This window comes from Rhamphochromis longiceps, linkage group LG7, assembly GCF_057381845.1.
Source record: "Rhamphochromis longiceps isolate RC_006_pf linkage group LG7, R_longiceps_female_GT1.1, whole genome shotgun sequence".
Classification (NCBI taxonomy): domain Eukaryota; kingdom Metazoa; phylum Chordata; class Actinopteri; order Cichliformes; family Cichlidae; genus Rhamphochromis; species Rhamphochromis longiceps.
Window position 1 is genome coordinate 44748721 of NC_140563.1, and position 18772 is coordinate 44767492.

Below are 18772 nucleotides of genomic sequence, written 5' to 3' on the forward strand. Positions count from 1 at the left end.
CTCCGGAGGCAGAAGTTTTATAATTCAGAGTTAAAAGATTACTTCCTCTATGGGCCCTCAGGTGCACTGCGAGCGTGACGCCGAAAGAGGACACCGTTGCTTCTTTACGTGCCTGTCAGGGGCGTTTCCATTGTTTATTAAATGGGGTGGGACTGCTTTAACAGATATTCAAGCTTATATGCAGTCCTCTTATTTTATATTGAGTATGTCAAGTAGCAGTTTTTGTTTTCTTCTTCTCTTCTGTTGTCACTTTCTGTCTTATGTTGCCTTCTTTGTGATTTGTCCTGTCTACTTTCATGCCACCTATATTGAATATAATCATAGACTTCCTTTATTCGCAGATCATCGTCTGCTTTTTGTAGTCCAGTGTTCTTTATATTCCTTCTGTGCTTCTGGATGTTTCATAGCATTTACATGTTGCTTGCTCCTCATTTGGATTGTTTGTTGATGGTGTCTGATTCCCTGTATGTAACCACTGCCTGTTTTTGATTAAACTTTAGTAAATTCTACTAAAATGATAAATGCATGAAAATTATTTTTAAGATGAAGGTATTAATTTTTTGCATTTGCCTTCTAATTAAATACATACTCAGCAGCATTAGAACTACCTTAATTCTTCACAGAATAGATTCAACACGTTGCTGGAAACATCCCACACAGATTTCGATCCATGTTGACATGTTGCTGCAGATTTGTTGCTCAGTTTTGATGCAGTTTTTATCTGAAGTCGCATCCAGTGTGGTCTTCTGCTGTCGTCCATCTGCTTCAAGGTTCAATATGCTGTACATCCAAAAGTGCTCTTGTGCATACCCTGACTGTAATAAGTGGTTACAAGTGTTTTCCTGTTAGTCTGAAGCAGTCTGGACATTCTCCTCTGACATTAAAAAAGGCATTTTCATTCAGAGAATGGGTGTTTTCTGTTTTTCAGTCCTGTATACCCTGGAGATGGTTGTTTGACAAAATCCCACAACCCAAAAAAATAAATGCAAATGCAGTGTGGTCTACACCCCTAAATGGAATAGTTTGCTGAAATTTGATTGGTTAGATTATTGTCTGTTGAAAAGGTGAGTGTATGTTTAAAGCTAGTCCTTTGTTTGTATTATTAGTATTACTATAATATACCACCAAAGTGACATATTATACACAAATAGATGCACATATTTGCATATATGCAAAATATTTCATTAAACATTAATTATTTTGATTTATAGCTTTATTTTTCATAAGCTTATTAATCACTTCAGATTTTGACTAAAAATGACCTGAAGCAGGTTTTTAGTGTAATTAAACTGACATTTTAAAAAATTCCAGTAAAATGTGTGCATCACAGAGCCAGTGAAATCACAACAAACATTTTTATTTTTGCTTGCATTTCTTGGAACCTTTATTTAACACGTCAAAATGGTAAAATATTCAACTATTATTGTACAGACGATAATTTAAATAAATACCATGATTAATTATCATTAACAAATGCAATAAGCGGTATCATCAAAGAAAGAAAGACCTAAGACTTTTTGTCTTTTTTTTCTGTAGTATTTCAGTGTTTTTTCTTCTTCTATAGATTATAGGGGAGGTTACATTTAAATAAATGCATTAATAAGTAAATAAGCAAACAGCAAAGTTGATTATTTTCATTTGGCATCATCGCAGTTATCTGTGAAAACTTTCAATTTGTACAATCATTTCTGCAAAGTGCGTTGTGACAGCCTCACAAAAAAGGGTTGCAATGGTTTAATTTGTCTTTAAATTTACTGCCTAAAAGTATTTCTTTCATCACAAGGAGAAGAAATTTAAAAAACAAACAAACCCATTATTAGATATCGTCATAAAAAAACAACAACAACAAAAAAAAAATCTCTATGGCACTACATCAGGATGCTTGATATGGTTTTTAGACGCTGCTGTAACATCTGAAACTTTACGTTGCACTGTATTAACTGTTTAAATACCATGTTGTAAGTAATGCAAAAACCAGTTTACACAGCACAGTGTAAATGAAATATTTAAATCAAACCCAACTGGTGCGATGAGTAGTGCTGAGCAATGTTTCACCTACAAAACCCAAATAGCAGAACAAGGACCGCGAGCCTCTGTATACTCAGACGTCTGCTGGGTGCAGTAGTAAGGCAGTCAGCACAGCCGATAACATTTAAAAACTGTCGTGGTGAAAAACACTGCTACAAGAATGACTTTTAAATCAATTGTCTTGAAGGTTTGTTTATCACAGTGCGAATTGTTCCAACTTCCAGTAACCTTCCGAACTGTAAAGTCTGTTTCCAGTCATATCCGGTAATTCAGAGGTTTCAAAGCAAGCCGTCTTGCTCAAAAACGGAGGGCAGCAGGGAGAAGTCGAAGGGCACAAACTTGACACCGGTCCCGTGGTAGAATTTGTTCTGAAACTCCACCCTGAGATCAAACAGAAAAGTGAGAGAGATCACTTTAACAAAGGTGGACTAATTAACGATGAAGGCACACTTGATTTTCAACTCAGTATTATCATAACTGATGCTTTTACTTTATAGCTAAATAACAGGCATGATTATATCATTCAACTTATCTGCTGCTTTAATAGTGAAGACACGTGAGCTTCCAGTTTAGCTACATGAAAATAAAAGAACTGAAGAAAATAATATTTGCATGTTTTCATGGGTAAACAGGTGAATACATTCACATGTGTTTCTAGCAGTCATAGCATTGATTACTGGTTTGATATTATTATATTTGTAGTCTTCCCACTGTCTCCCTGTCTTGTTTGTATGCTCTATGTTATTACGTTTAGGGCTAGTCTTGTCTCCAATGTTTTCTTTTGTTTATTTCCTGTCTGAAGCTTTCTTTCACCTCTTGCACTAGTTTAACTTCCTGCTTCATGATTATCTGCCCTAACTGTCTTCAGCTGTGTGTAATTGCTTTCATTTGTGTCTCATTTCTCTTGTTTACCATCCCAAATTAATCCTCTGTGTACACTCAGCCCTGTCTTCCTTATTATTTTCACTGGATTTTCCTCCTGTGAGCCTTTTGACTCCAGAACTATCTCGATTCACAGCTGATTTTTGGCTTTTTGCTGTTTAGTTTATGGCTTGTACTTATTTTAAATTGTGTTTTTAGTTTGTATTTGGGACCAAAAATGAAAGGATGACAGTTACAGTCTACAGCATCATAGTAAACTCAGTCTTACACTCAACATTAAGGAAACTGTAAGTTTGCCTCTTCTTTAAGGCTCAATGACTCAACAAAACAAAACAAAAAACAACAACAACAACAATTAAAAAAAGTCCCTGCATTAAGACTTCTTAGAGGTTATTTCATGCCGGAAAAAGTTTCCTGACATCTTCACGTGTAAGTTAATGTTTCAGCTCTTGTTCAAAACCAAAAGCTACATCAACCAAGCCTCTTATAATGATTCACAAATGAAAAGGAGATTAAAAATGTTAGACAATCATTATTTCAAAAGATTGTTGATCATAAACTCATCACGAAGCTACAGTTACTGAGCTTTTGCCACAGAGGCCCACAGACTGGAACTTTCTCTAATCTGAAATCTGTGGACTCTGTACTTTCTTTAAAAATGCAGATAAAAATGCGTCTTTTAAAACTTGCCTGGTAACTTTTTATTTTTGTACGTTTTTGTTGTTCATCATTTTTTGCTGTGAAGCACTTTGTGATATTTGTCTTGATAGGTGCTACATAAATACAATTTTTTACTTCCTTACATAATCAGGCTTATATGAGTTTTTAGCTCAAGAACACAAACAAACAGTACCACTACCTCTGCGCTCTTATACGAGATATTTAAACTCATTTGGGAAAACAGCCTTTTCTGTTGATTTATGACTTTAAGCTTGTACTGTTTTTGCTAATTGTGTTAATATTTAAGTATTTTAAACGCCTAGGCTTTAGGGCAGGAGTGCCAATCTCATTTAACATTGCAGACCACATTGATCTTAAGTGGGTCAGACCAATGAAACTCCCCTTTCTGTCAGTGTGAGGAAGTTTAACTACATATTGGATTGCTCAGATATATGAAAAAGAAGTGCAATTTTTACAGTCTATCACTGTTTTTTCTACATGATAACAAATGTTCATGTAGTAAATGAAAGACATCTGTCAGCAGAACTCTTTGGGATATAAATTAGAAATAAATGTGTTAAGTTATAAAAAAAAGTTCTGGTAGCTTATTGGTAATTAAATTGTTTATCTATACTTCATTACTTTGGTGTAGCATAAATGGACATAGGGGAAGACTTTGTCAGGCTCACTGAGAGGTTTTGGAAAATGTGAAGGGTCAAAATTTTTAAAACATCGCTTTGAGTGAGGTTGGAGTCTTTCAGGCCAATTCTGGCCCCAGGGCCTTATGTTTGACACTGCAGCTCTAGGGACTGGCACTGAAATGTAGCTATATTATGTATAAATATCCCATCAATGCTTTGGTTTGTGGTGTTGCTCATGCTAGGTTCATCAACATAAGTAGGGGCCAACCTACACATTACACCTACAGGAGCTGCTCAGTTGCGCATGCCATGAAGCTCCCAGTGCACAGTTTTTGTGCTGATGTTAATATCAGACGAAGTTTGGAACTCTGCAGTTACTGAGTCAGAGAGTGTCGGTGGTTCCACCGTTCCACTGTGAAGTAACACATCTTTCAGTTGATCGTGAAATTCAGCGAGCTCTGTAGAACGACCCATTCTTTCACACGTTTGCAAAAACAGACTGCATGATCATGGGACATGAATTTATACACCTGTAGCAGTGCGACAAAAAACATCTAAATTCAAAGGTTAAGAAGTATGGTCCACTTTTGTTTATATAGTTTATCTGTCTGTATGAAGAAAACTCACATACAGATTAGCCAGTGCAATAAAGAGGAGCACACAGCCTCACCAGTGAAGTCGGAGAGCGTGGAGGAACGCTGATAAGCCTTCCATGACGAGCAGGATAGACACCGTAAGCGTGGCGAAGAGGCCGAACACAGGGACCAAAAGCACTACACCGACTTTTGTGGTGATCCTGAAACCCAGGCGCATTACCATGTCCCACAGCACCTCCGACAGCTCTGAAGCCGACAGAAACAGCGCACAACAAACGAGATTTACAAAAATGAAGGCGTACCAAATGTCGAGAATTGCATAGTAAGCAGAAAGAAAGAGGCACAGGCAGCTCGTGGGAAGACGGCTTGACCTGAATGCACTTACGGGCATGAGCCAGGCTGAGTGCCCAGAGACGCAGGTAGGACGCAGTGTTGGAAATGCAGCCCAGGCAGTACTCTATGGTGTGAATGACCTGGTGCAGCAGCACATCTGCAAAGTCAAACTGCAAAACAGTTCAGATTATGTATAAAATATTAAGCCTAATTCCTACTGTTAAAAAAGGTTAGGATTTATTAACGTATGCTGTAATGCTGGTACTGAATTAGCTCCACTGGTGGCCCTGTTCTGCTGCCCTACTTTGTCTTGTCTAATGCTGAATACCACAGGTACAATTAGCAAGGTGGATAGAAAAATGAAGACACACTGAATCACACTTAAACTGACAGATTCCTTAATGTAAGAGATCATTTTTCTCTGACCTCTTTGGGAAGAGCTTCTCTGTTGGTCACTTCATCAAGTCCCTCCTCTTCATCATCATCATCATCATAGGATGGTGCTGTGGAGCCGTCATCCTCGCTTACGCGCCTCACCCTCTCATAACCCTGAGGTGTGGTAACAAATACTATTTTTAGGTACTGAATAAAGATCCAAAATAACAGACTGCGGTATTTTGGACTAGACTCACTCTGCGTCTGCGCAGCCCTTTGCCTCCACGGTAGAGCCAATACAAGTAGAGAGGTTTTCCGAACAGCAGCACAGGAACTGACAGCATCGCTATGACAAGTAGGAAGATTTGCAGGCCAATCTGTGGAAGCAAGGCGGCATGCTTAAACTCATGCTATAATGAGTATCCACCCGAATAGAAGCCGATCGACAGATTATTATTACCAGGACACATACCTGCCCTGGGTATAGACGAGCGATATCCTTCCCCTGCATGACAAACATGTTGATGAAGTGGATGAGGATGCTGGGCGCCTGGCTGGAGTAACGTGCATCAAACATCAACCACTTGTATAAAATCATGAAAACCAAATAGCCAAAGAGACACAGCAGGAAGAGCAGCTCAGGAAGAAACAGCAGGTAGACGTTGAACTTCTGTCGGAAGTGCCTGAAGGGAGAAAAAGTGTACAGGGATAAAAGAAAAAGTGTTATGACTTAATGTAAACAAAAAAATAAAGTAGTTTGTGAGTAATAAGACCATAGCAGGAATGCTATGTGTGTGTCACTGCCTGCACACGTGTGCTGATGTAATGCAAAACGGCAATACTGCAGCTTTTTATTGTATTCTACAGCTTAGTAATATTCTTTGGTTTCTGAGTTGCCACCACTTTAAATCTCAAAGATCGTCACTGGAATTCTTTTCTTTCAGTGCCTCCTGGGATGTGAATCTGAGTAGATTCACATCCCAGGAGGCACTGAAAGAACCCTAACCCTAACCCCAGGTATGATTCCTAGCCATCATCTTCCAGCAGAACTGTGATCACCAAACTTCATTACTTCTTTGTCAACATAGCCTGGTAGCAGATGATGATGATGATGATGATGAGATAGCCTTTATTTTTCAGTTGCAGTTGCCCACAACCGAGATGACAGACCTTGCCAACCGTACATACAATACACAAACATCACATTGGGGAGACAGGTCAGGCTAGGGGGAAAAAAAACATTGAAATGTGTAACACAAAAGGATAATACAGGAATGCACAGATATCAACACACCATAACACAGACAAGCAACATGGGAAAGTGTTCCAGTGTGTACAGCTGATCTGGGACCGCTGCAATCTTCGATTGCGCCTCCAGCTGATCCGGTGTCCACATTGGATGGGAGGTAAGCATGGGAGGAGGCGCTGGATTCGGGGTAGGGAGGGTGATAGTGAGGGCGTATCAGTGTATGTGTTTCGTGCGTGTACATGTGTGTCTGTGTGTGTGTGTGTATCCTGTGTTCAGCTGAGAGAAAGTGTCACCACGCCCGGTTAAGCGTCAGTCAACAGTCTCCAGTGGACTCAGGTGGCCTTGAAGGAGGTACAAAGAGTTCTGACAACAATCCTGTTATCATGGGAAGAATTTGTTGTTCCAGTCAGCTTCAACCTTGGCAGGACTTCAGCTGGCACCAGGGGGGCCGCATGAGTGAAGATGGTGAATGTTTGGGTTTCGTGCGAACAACTGCATCCAATTTTTACAGTTGGTCTAGTGTCCATCACTGGTCACCAGTTCTCTCAATTCCCCTTGTTCTTCTCCAAGATCTTATCCATATTGCGTTCAAAACAGTCTGAGTACTCACAGCCCAATCGTCTATCATGTCGGCCAGCCTTATGGGATTTTGAACAGCTGTAGACGCTTCTTGTTCTTCGATAAGCCAGGTCCAAGCCAGCTCCAATTAGCCCGAACTCTGCAATCATGGTTCCAAATTGGTAGGTGTCGTTTATTGTCCTCCATCGGGAGTGTCACCAGACACACGACGCAACCGACCATCGAGTATCCGGCAGCAAACGTCTCCGCAGGACAATCGGGCTCTCCCAAGCCCAGCAGGGTGTCAATTCCATTACGGGACCAGTTGATCAAATCCATAATTCTTTAGGTTTTAGAGAACAAGACTGAGAAACTCTTTGAGGGTTAGAGTTAGACGAGACTAGACAAACACATAGAAGCAGCAGCAGGCAAGATAAGGGAGGGAGAGGGGAAAGATGCGAGAGCCAAAGAGGGAGATATATGAAGTAAAAACAATTTTCTGAGTCACTTACAAATGGTTGAAGACACTCAGAACCACACCGAAGCTCATGTGAATGACTCCGATGACAACTGACATCTTCATCTTGTAAGAGTTGAGGAAGGACAGACGGTTCACTGCCAGGTTCCATATCTGATGGTGTATTAAAAAGCATTTCAGTGAAAATGACAGAAGGAGGTTGTATTTTGAGTATGATGCCTAAGTGCAGTTACTCACAGGATCGATGCCAAATGGGTACGGTCCATTAAAAACACCACTGACATTAGGGTCTAATGTGAGCAAAGCATTTGTTTGGAGCGTTTTGTTTCTACAGAGTAAAAAGACGAAAATAAATTAGAAACAAGTAAAAGGACTTCGTGCACTGATATGTTTAAGTGTGCGTTTGCACTGATAACTCACGTCCACTGACTATGAGTGAACATAGCCTTGACGCTCCAGCCAGAGCCAAATATATTAAGAGACTTGGAGAAACAGTCGTTGTAAATGAGGCCGGTGTAGATGGAAAAAAGCCCCATCATCAGGATGATGTAGCGACCGCTGAAAAACGTAGCCCATATCTGAGAGCAATGAAAATGATAAGCCTAAGCTGATTTACGATACTCCAGCTCTGCATTATAGATGATCATAACAGGTCATTCCCACCTCATTACTGGAGCGTTTCTTCTTCTGCTTTTTTTCCATCAGCACCATCCACAAGGCGAAGAGGCTCATCACCATCCCGTGGCCGAGGTCACCAAACATCACAGCAAACAGAAACGGGAATGTGATGATGGTGTAGGGAGCTGTTGATGATGGAAACATGATCAGCTTATTTATTCTGAGCTCCTTTCGAAAGAAAACAAAGAGATGCTTTTGCTGCTATTCACAAAAACACAGTATGACTACTTCTTCTTACCTGGGCTTACCTCGCGATAGTCCCCCACCCCATAGGCCTCCACAATGCTCTGAAAACCAGCAGTAAACTTGTTGGATCTTAAGAGGGTGGGCGGAGTGTCAGTGCTCGGGATGCGATTTACAAAAGACGGTACGGTGGCGTCACCTTTTCTCTGATGATAAAAGACGTACAACATCAACAGGGGCATTTTATAGACCTGTGATATTCTAAACCTTTCTGGCCCTTAACTTCATTATTATAGTCAGGTAATCACAGGAACATTTGTTCTTTTCTAGGTGAGAGATTTTATATTAAAGCAACCAAATAAGCTGAATAAAGCAGGAGGAATGGTACAAGAAGAGAAAAAAGTGCCTACTGAAGCAAAAACCTGGAAAAACAAATGCTGCAGATAATAATGCCAAGAGAAAAAAACAAGAAACATTTTGTTTTACAGTACAGTACGCAGAGTCCTCGGGGAAAACATTAGTGTGATTCAAACAATTCTAACTTATTAATTTAAATGCCAGACTAAGGATAAAATTGTAAAATCTTACAATTTGGGGAGCATTAAAATTATTTTGCTTGAATAATAGCAATAAATATTCAGCGTTTAAACTCAGAACGTTGTACTCACTGAGCCTTCTTCTAGCGCCCCCCTCAGGTTTGCGAGGTCACTGACGGGACACCACACCTCGGCAATCAGACACTTGTTGGTGACATCGAAGCTGCAGAGGTTGAGGATGTGATAGATGGCTTTCATCTTTTTCACCTGCACCACCCAGGTATAGACAGATTCTGAGGCCTTCTGCAGAACCTGCCTCAAGTAGTCTTCAGTGCGATGAAGCACCTGCAGGAAACAGCAGTTAACTACAAGCCAGCTCTGAACTTGCGATGATTAAAAAGGGCTTCAGTCCTACATTGTTAAGGTCTTGGATGCGCGTCCTTAAGCTGTCCAACACATCGGCTCGCTCCTCATCATTCTCAGGGTGTGGATAAAGGTGGCAGTGGTAACTGAGGGAAACAAAGGCAGATGTCCAGGCTGATAATGATGGAGAATATAGTGACTATTAAAGGGTAAAGCTGGCTAATTCTTACCAATCGCAGATTTTTTGCACTTTCTGTCCAATTTGGTCTCCCCAGAACGAGATGAGAAACACCACACTTTTGCTTATCTCACCCTGAAACAGCACAGTTCAGACCCGTTGACACTAAAGTGCTGAGCTCACGCTAACAGAACACGTCAGCTAATTCTTACCTGCAGTGTAATTATTAGATTTCCTCACAACATTAAGACGACATTCAAACGACTTACAGTGTCAAGATCGGCCAGGTTTTCGTCCACTTCTGCATAGCTGAGGATGGTGTAACCCTTACACACTCTCCACAACATCCGCTCAAAGGCCTCCACCTTCACCCGCTGGATCAGACCCGAAACAAACCTACACCCAGGACAGATCAGGTAAGGTTTTGCTTTTGTTTTTCTTTTTAAAAATGTCCGTGGAGGAACTTTACGACATCTGGTCGAGTGGCTGTGAATACATAAATAATACGGAGCTCACCCGAGCTTGGCGCCGAGCCTCTGCATGCCAGTGGATCCTGTGACCGAGTCTGTCTCCATGGTGGGGAACTCTTCATACTGGTTACCAAGAGCCTCGTGCTAATTATAAAAAGGAACATGTTTCATTTATGACGGCTTCCATCGAGTGCTCCTCGCACACTTCTAGCACACAAAGCTGATGTAATGTTCACACGCTGGACTGTAATGTTTACTCTCACAGCTGACTGTCTCACAGCCCGGGTGAGTCAGGTGGCGCTGGTAACAGCTGCACTGTGACCGTGTTATTAATTAAAGTCAGCATTAGTTCCAGCTCTGTCACTGAGGGAAATAAAACATGTCAGCGACAAGAAAACAAGATGCTGCCGGGGAGGCGAGGGTAGGCGCCTCGCCGAAGGAGCAAGGAGCAAGAAACTGATGCGAGAAAAGATCAAAGAGACGGAAACGCACTCACTCTGGAGCGGCTGTGGATGAAGGTCCGCGTGATCTTCAGCATGTGCGTGTATTCGGTGAGCTCGAGGAGGTTCCTCTGAAGCTTCTCTTTGTTCTTCGCCACCTCGCTCAGCTCCATCTCCAGCCTTTGAAGCTGCTCCTGAACATGACAAGGAACACGCCAAAAATCAATAAAAAATAAATGAATAAATCTACTCACAGTATTTTATTTCATTCAGGCAACCACGCCAGTGTGCAGGAAGCATGCGTGCAGCAGCGATGAGAGGCTTGTGCTTGTGACGCCGTGAAAGAGTGACCCATATTTGACTGTCTGTCATTTTAGACAATCAGATATGGGTCAGCTGTGATTCGCTCCCAACTGCAACAATCAACAGCAGGCTCGGTCTGCTGCTGAGGCAAGAGGATTCGATTAAAGGCTGCAAGCCTTGACAGCATTTTAGTAGCAAAAGAAGCAGTTCTCACATGAAACTGCTCACAACCCTTGTGGATTTCCAAGTAACCGGGTCATGATTTGTGAAATGGCACATTGCTGCTTTTTAAAAAATATTATGATCAATTTTGTCACGTTGTGCACCACAAAGCCAATGCTACCTAGTTTCTAGTTTATCTATGTGGAGAATATTTGCTTTTTGGGTGAGTGAACCTTTAGGTCTCAGTTCATCAGCTGAAAAACCTGTTCAGTTAAGTTGGTGAACCAGCAGATTCAAGTCAAAGTTTATTTCTAAGACTGCATTTGCATAATAAAAGAAAGGGTACTCTGCTCGACTGGACCCGAAAGGAAAATGAGAAAAGTAGGTTTTCAAAAGCGTTTTAAAATGACTGAGAAACTGGGCAGCTCACTGCAAAAAGGCAGGTTGTGCCAACACTGAAAAGACTCGATCGCCTCTGCTTTCAAAGCCTGGCTCTAAGAGGAGCTGGCTCGTACACCTCTGTGCTCTGGCAGGATTGTAGGGTTTCAAAAGTTTAAACCACTGAGACTATTAAAAACAAGAAATAAAATTTTAACTGGTTTTGGTAAATGGAGAGCCTAAACTGGAATATTGGGACCAATTTTCTACCATTTCGCCGCCGTGTATGCAGACGCAACCTTCACTTGAGTTATGTATAACACAAAACCCAACAACAAACGATGTCATAATGGGCTACAGGCTGAAAATAAATGAAAACACGTTTGTCATCAGCTGCAGTTAAGTTCAAGAAGTGAATTCTATTCACTTCTATTGGTGGGATCGCTGAGACAAACTCGTGCGGTGCAGACAAACTTTATAGACTAGCTTAAATATGTCTGAAATATATCTACATCATGATGAGATGAACAAATCGTTTATCCAGCAATTGATAAGCGACGAGAAAAAACAAATTGCTTTACTACAGTAGGATCTTTTAAACAGAGATATGAATGTTTTATTTCTTTAACCCTCTCATGAGGCTAAAATGGGCCAATGGGGTCATTTGTGATAATCCTATGAGTAGTTCATGCCAGGCCTGAAGCTCTGGATCACATACAAAAAAAACCCCATAGGCATGTGTGTTAATTTTATCTTCATCATATCAATGCATACAGTAAGATAGAAAAAAATGAACAATAAGTACATGTATTAATTATTTTTCTTTTTTTACAAGCTCAGTTTTCATCGTATGAGAGAAAGTAATTACTTCCAGATACTTTTAGTGTCACACATTGCAATCACTAAACTAAAAATTGTTTAGAAAAATGTATTTACAAACAACAACGTACAGGTAACATCACTGTTTGTTTTATCATTTATAATTTGTTCTAAATGCTATTTAGAGCTTGATAATCCCGTTACTCTAGCTAGTTTATATAGCAAGTCTCATCCAGGTTGATTAGGGCATCTACGAGGAGTTAGAGAATAGATATTATAGTAAGAAGATACAGGAATACTGTTTGTCCATGACTCTATATGTGCTTGTCATACCTATACAGTTTCCTTTATATACAACAGGTATTCCAGTGTAATTAATTAATAATAGTTTTCAATCAAAAAACAAGAGGAATTCTGGCTCCTCACCGTCACCTGAGCTATTTTCATCATCACCTCAAGTTTTCTGCAGCTCTGTTAGCCACTGTTCACAACAAAACATCACAATGTAGCGTTTAGAGGCAGAAAGTTACAACCCAATCAAAGCCTCTGATTAAAAAAACAAATGTCTAAATGCACTAGAGGGTCAAGTTCTGGAAAATCACTGAGTAGGGTATTAAAATGAATGTAAATCCTGCATTACCCCCACTTCCCAATATATTGGCATATACTCACCATGATCTCCAGGACCTGTCTTGGGGGTGGAGCAAGTGGACTCTCATCCTCCTGTGGAATGGCTATTTTAGCCTTCTGGATCTCCCTCAGGAGGTAGCCTGTGCACACAGATTTGCTGATTGTTTGTTTTTCATATTAATTACTACTTAGCCATCAGAGGAAGCGGTGAAGCCTAAATCTCTGAGGGCAAACTTTTTACAAAGCACAGTCAACCACGACTTTCTTGCTAAATTAACTGTACAGGTGCGTGCTCAGGGTTTGGAGCACGCATCCCAGGTGCTCTCCGTTCTTACCCAGAATCCTCTCCATCTCCTCGCATCTCTTGATTTCGCTGACGAAGCGCCGCTGGAATGAGCTGACACTCGGGTTGAGCTGAAACAAGAGGAGCATCACAAGTCAGACGGATGCAGATTACTGCATGATGCATAATAACATCATGGTGAGGTTCAGCAAAGTGATGTGGTTTTTTTTATATTATTAAAACTCTATCCTCCTCTTGCTGGCCAGGTATAGACACTGTATATCATCTAGATAGATGCCCCGTCTTGCTCCCCTCCCTTAAATATGCATGCATAATCAATTAAATCGGTTGACAAAATGCAAATACTCTTTAAACTGGTGACACACATCTTCCATTCACGCAGTGAAGTGTTTTGTCTACTTACATCTCGGAACTCGACCAGCCCCAGCTCTCCGAGCTCACTAATGCAGTCATATTCAGAGCCGGACTGCAGAAACAATTGCGCCAAGCACATCTCCTCACTCCTGAACACCATCTTTATCTGCCACACAGACAGATCCTCCTCCGCTGCCTCGTAATCTCCCCCCTGCCCCCCACGGTAGCCTACTGAACGCGGACGACGAGCCGTTCACTACAAGCGAAAACACGACATCGCAACAAATCAGCGAAATGAGCCCCTCAGCCAATTACCTCGCCCCCGGGATTAATTAATGCATCCATATTAATAATTACGAATAATTACGACAAGAGGGGGGGTGGGACTGTCCTCATACTGCGCCGGTTTGTTTTTCAGCGGGAGGGTCGCCGGGTATCTACTGAATAAAGAGCAGCAAAACAAAGGAAGAAAGCTCCCCGATGCACCTTTTACGCGGAGCGATCGCGGAGAAAGGCGTCATCCTGAGGAATCTTTACCTCTGACACCTGTCATCATCACAGCGCAAAAACACAGAAAGACAAAGAAGAAACCCGAAAAACGACACAACACAAATGGAAACGAGCAACAGGCAAGCTAGAGGATAAATTATCAACCCGTCACGCAGACAAACGGGGCTAAAGGCGGCCTCGCCGGTTAAAAATAAGCCACAGTCAGAAATAGGCTACGGCCTTTATTCGCGCTACGTCGCCCGGCAATTGACACAGATTGCGTCCCCCGGGTTGCCAGGTACGGTCGCATCCTCTGAAATAACCCGTCTTTCTCAGTTTATCTTTAAAAAAAAAAGCTACCTCGGAGCTCAGTAGCAGCCGGGTGACCTCACTACATACCCACTGCAGTAGTTTACCAGGCACAGGTATGATTAAAAAAAAAAACAAAACCTAATATCAAAATACATAATCATGAAAATAAGCTTTAAATAAAAAAAAGTCTCCTCCTCTTCTCTTTTGCTTAAACCAGGAAGGAGTGACACAGCATACACGTAGCAGAAGGAAACAGAAAAATAATTACTATATATAATATTTATTGATCGTTTTGAATATATGTAATGTCCTGATGTATTAAAACGAATAAGCAAATTAATTAAGCTAATTATTTACTGTATAGTGACTGTAAACTAACAGTGGGGAAATCATGCTCTGTGTCTGATTTGTATGAATGTGAAATATGAAGGAATATTACTCGATCATTTTATCTGTGGTGATTGTGAACACCCCCATCACAATTAACGATTATATATATATATATATATATATATATATATATATATATATATATATATATATATGTAAACAAACCCCTTCATTCTTTTGTCTCTTGAATGGCAACTGTTTTTTTTTTTGTTTTTTGTTTTAAAAAGGGGGTTAGCTCACAAACCTGGCAACCAGCGCATATTCTTATTCGGTTCCACCGCTGAAAACCGACCGACCATATGCTTTTCTTTGTATGTGAAAGTCTTTCTTTGGGCTGTTTTCGGGCGGTGATTTGAACGTTTTTAAAAATAGAGTTTTAGTTTTGATAACTTTTTCCAGAGGATTTGAATACAGCCAATCACCTGCTGCAGCACATAATCGATGAGACACGCACAACGTGACTCAACACTGATGTCACCTGTGTGATGTTTTATAAGAAGTAAGAAATCATGGAGTTATCATCTTGCAAGCAGGGACTCACATATTACATTTACATGTCTTTGTTTTTGCACATTCTCATACAACCACTTTATAAACCAGAGGTCAGAGATTCATCCATTAGAACTTTCAGCATCGCACTCAAAATCTCAGAAATCCTCATAGATGGCGAGACAAGCCGTTTCCAGTAATTTGACAGATAGCTGTCAGATAGTGAGAAGAAAGGTGGTTTTGGCTGCTCCCTTAAACCCAAAAGATCACCATAGCGGATGGATCCGGGCGCTAAGCTTGTAACTGGGAGCAGCTAAGGTTGGATTTGTGTCTCCTGTTAGTGACAAACCAGGGACGTTCACAAATAACCACTATAATACAGATATAATACAATACAAAAGCTGTCATAACACAGTTCATCCGGTTGAGCGGAGCCACTGCTTACAAAACAGAACGCGGTGGTGTCGTAACAAGGTGTGGAGTGTTTTGTAAAGTAGATTGTGTCGGTCCATCCTCTGCAGCTATAACAGCTTCAGCTCTCTTGGAAGGCTTTCAACAAGGTTTAGGAGTGTGTTTATAGGAACTTTTGACCATTCTTCCAGAAGAGTATTTGTGAAATCAGACCCTAGGTCAGATTTATGGAAAAGAAAAGACAAGCTGCTTGGCTCTGATGACCCATATGACATGTTCTCATCAGTGGGGGAGGCAGAAAGACAATAAACAAGATCCAGGAAAACGTGCTAAACATTACGTGGCCGAGTGTGTCCATGTGTGTCTACTAAGGCACTCTATTGTACAGTAAAACAATATATTAAGTTTATTCTTTGATCAAATGGGCAGAAAAACAAACCAACCAACATGTCATGACTGTGCATCTTTTGATCTCCTCAGAGTCTTATGGACAGGTGTCTCCTGAGTCCTGGAGTTATGTTGTATGGAAAACTGAAAACTGGTAACTTAGTCTTTAGATACACATACAATTTACAATTACTGTATTTTTTTAGAGCTCCATTTTCCATATAGGATTGTTGCATCAGTCAATATGAATAAATGGCTCTTCTGAATGTTTGTAAATGCAGATATGAGCTCACAGCAGTTTTGCTTGTTTTCAGCAGAGCTCATTCACCTGCAAGATAAAAGCTGGTGCTTGCGTCCTCTGTTTGGTAGTGTTAGTACTACACAAATAGGTGACAGTGGTTCTTTTCACACATACAGGATTTCAAGAAGAGCACATATAACGTTCATGGTGTGATTTTCAAGTCTTCAAACTCTGAGCCAGTCTGTTGAGCTCCTGTGACAGAGCGGTGACTGTATCCAGGATCTTCTGTTTGTCCTTCTCCTCCAATCGAGCTTCACATCGCTGCGCGAATTTATCGGGGTGCCACAGCGCTTGCTGCTTTCGAAGCGCTTTGCGAAACGCCGGTACGTCCTTTCGGTCCACACCATGCAGCATGACCTCGATCATCTCCTGGACCGTACCTCTCGGAGCCGGCCAGGGGATGTCACCGAAGCTCAGCTTCGTGCTGCCTGCCGAGGCGCCACCCTGAAAGGTCGCCGCGCACCTCTCATCGTACTGCCGCTTCTTGCCACGCTGAGTCTCCTCCTCTTTGCGAGCTGCACGAGCCAGATATTCTTCGTGCTCCTTCTGCAGCCTTTTGTGCAGCTCCTTGCGGCTTCGCTCTTCTTCCTCCATCTCTCGTTTACTCTTGCTTCTTTTCCACCCAGAAGATGAGGCCGCGAGTCTCTGGGCCTGGGTGTGTTTTTTATCATAGTATTCCTTCCGGATGCGATCAGCCCAGTCCCCAAAGTCTTGCTCGTCATCATCAACGGGAAGAAAGTCATCAGCTGTGAAACAAATACAGCAGTGTTATCAAGCAGAGAGAGAGAGTTAAACTCAGATTCATCTGTGATGTTTAGGATTTACCATCATATACTCCAAAGGTTTCATAAAATTCATCCTCGCATTCGTCAAACAGCTTCTCCAGGAATTCCTTCTCAGGGTCTGCTTCACGTGGATGGCTCATGTTTTCTTCAGCCTGCGATAAATGTCAGGGGAAAAGTGTAAATATTACTGAAGACGCAGGAAATCAATGTGACATGGGTAATCCAACACAGCAGAGCTGAGCTCAGTTTATTCCAAGTCATCACCAATTCATCAGTAATGAGGTCTGGCTGTGCTGAGCCAGAAACCCTCACACACTCACCCTGCATTTCCTCAAATCTAATCTTAGGGTAATGTTATGAACCATGTAGCTTTGAGCTATTTATAATCCCATGACTCAAACAAATTCCATGACAACACCTCCTCTGTGATCTTCTTTTCCTCCTGCATGGCAGCTCCATACTCAACATCTTTAGTCCAGTGTATCCACCATCTCTCCTCTGAACATGTCCAAAACAGCCATGCTTCTCTAACTTTGTCTCCAAATAGCTCAACCTGAGCTGTCCCTATGATGTTTCATGTCGACACTGGTTACTCTCAGTAAAAGCCTTCACATCCTCCACTCTGTCAGGCTTTGGATGTTTAAACACAGATATTTAAACTCATCCACTTTCACCACCTGTCCTCCTTGCATGTTACATGCTTCATATCTTTGCTGTCCCACCTCTGTGTCCCATGTTTAGTTTGATGGGATTTGGTTATTCCGGTTTCAGTTAATAGATTCAAAGACGCAGTGATAGACAAGTTTCAGTCATAGTTTCAGCTCACTTTTACCTCTGGATGTTTCATCCAGTTCAGCAGGTCTTGCGGTGTGACTCCGGCTCTGTTTTGGACGTTTAGGGCTTCAGGGCAGCGCTTTCTCAGAGGCACCACCAGGTCATCAAACGCTGAAAGAGCCCCCCAAAAAACACAAAGTTAACAATTAGCAGCGGATAAAGCTATTTATTTAATTATTAATGTTAATTCTCCAGGTCCTCCTCACCCGTTTTTCCGTGTTTAAGAGCTCTATTGGCCGCGACGTGTAGTGCCGTGTCCCCTTTGCGGTCCCTCTGGAGAACATCGGCTCCGTGTTTCAGCAGAAGCCGCAGAACAGCATCGTCCCCCTGACAGCAGGCCAGGTGCAGCGGGCTCCTCTGCCTCTTACCCTGGGAAAAGTTCACGTCCAGATCCGTGTGTTTCCGTAGGTATGATTTCAGTTTCATCAAACTGCCGTCGTTCACGTACTTCCACACCCGCGTCTGTTTGCGGGACACCATTACTACACACAAACAAAGGCGAAGCTAATGCTTAGCTTTCGCTAACAGGATTCGGTCCGTCTTTTTAATAGGTCCGTAGTTAGCAAGAGCACAGACACAGGTTCCGGGGACAGATAATGTCCTGTGTTACCACAAGATGGCAGCATTAACTATGAAAGTGAATGCCTGCCATTTAATGGGATTATTTTTAAATTATATTTATTATAACTTGCATTGCTGCTAAGAAGGTCGGATCGAGAATATGTTTGTCTGGGATTAAGGTAACGTAGTGTAACATGCAGATAAAAATAAATAAA

General features: G+C 41.6%; 2 protein-coding genes across 2 annotated transcripts; both read right to left on the reverse strand.

Moving 5' to 3' along the window:
- Positions 1-1368: 1368 nt before the first annotated feature.
- Positions 1369-14373, reverse strand: atp6v0a2a (ATPase H+ transporting V0 subunit a2a). The gene is made up of 20 exons (XM_085413820.1): positions 13648-14373; positions 13276-13354; positions 12983-13080; positions 10705-10842; positions 10255-10352; positions 10008-10134; positions 9791-9873; positions 9613-9706; positions 9330-9542; positions 8717-8867; positions 8464-8603; positions 8221-8378; positions 8038-8128; positions 7835-7953; positions 5988-6198; positions 5773-5892; positions 5567-5689; positions 5193-5310; positions 4882-5053; positions 1369-2409 (listed from the first exon to the last, which is right to left on the reverse strand). The coding sequence occupies exons 1-20, from the start codon at positions 13756-13758 to the stop codon at positions 2307-2309; spliced, it is 2547 nt and encodes an 848-aa protein (XP_085269946.1). The 5' UTR covers positions 13759-14373; the 3' UTR covers positions 1369-2306.
- A 962-nt stretch (positions 14374-15335) lies between these two features.
- On the reverse strand, positions 15336-18529 carry nfkbil1 (nuclear factor of kappa light polypeptide gene enhancer in B-cells inhibitor-like 1). The gene is made up of 4 exons (XM_085413821.1): positions 18203-18529; positions 17995-18107; positions 17203-17314; positions 15336-17123 (listed from the first exon to the last, which is right to left on the reverse strand). The coding sequence occupies exons 1-4, from the start codon at positions 18474-18476 to the stop codon at positions 16534-16536; spliced, it is 1089 nt and encodes a 362-aa protein (XP_085269947.1). The 5' UTR covers positions 18477-18529; the 3' UTR covers positions 15336-16533.
- Positions 18530-18772: the final 243 nt, after the last annotated feature.

Excerpts from the sequence above, each read along its gene's own strand:
- atp6v0a2a (XM_085413820.1), bottom strand. The coding sequence starts at position 13,758 with ATGGTGTTCAGGAGTGAGGAGATGTGCTTGGCGCAATTGTTTCTGCAG. Across the intron at positions 8,129-8,220 it reads TTCACTCATAGTCAGTGGAC|AAACAAAACGCTCCAAACAA; the intron begins GTGAGTTATCAG and ends TTTACTCTGTAG. Across the intron at positions 5,054-5,192 it reads ACTCAGCCTGGCTCATGCCC|AGCTGTCGGAGGTGCTGTGG; the intron begins GTAAGTGCATTC and ends TGTCGGCTTCAG.
- nfkbil1 (XM_085413821.1), bottom strand. The coding sequence starts at position 18,476 with ATGGTGTCCCGCAAACAGACGCGGGTGTGGAAGTACGTGAACGACGGC. Across the intron at positions 17,315-17,994 it reads ACTGGATGAAACATCCAGAG|GCTGAAGAAAACATGAGCCA; the intron begins GTAAAAGTGAGC and ends CATTTATCGCAG. Across the intron at positions 17,124-17,202 it reads AACCTTTGGAGTATATGATG|CTGATGACTTTCTTCCCGTT; the intron begins GTAAATCCTAAA and ends TTTGTTTCACAG.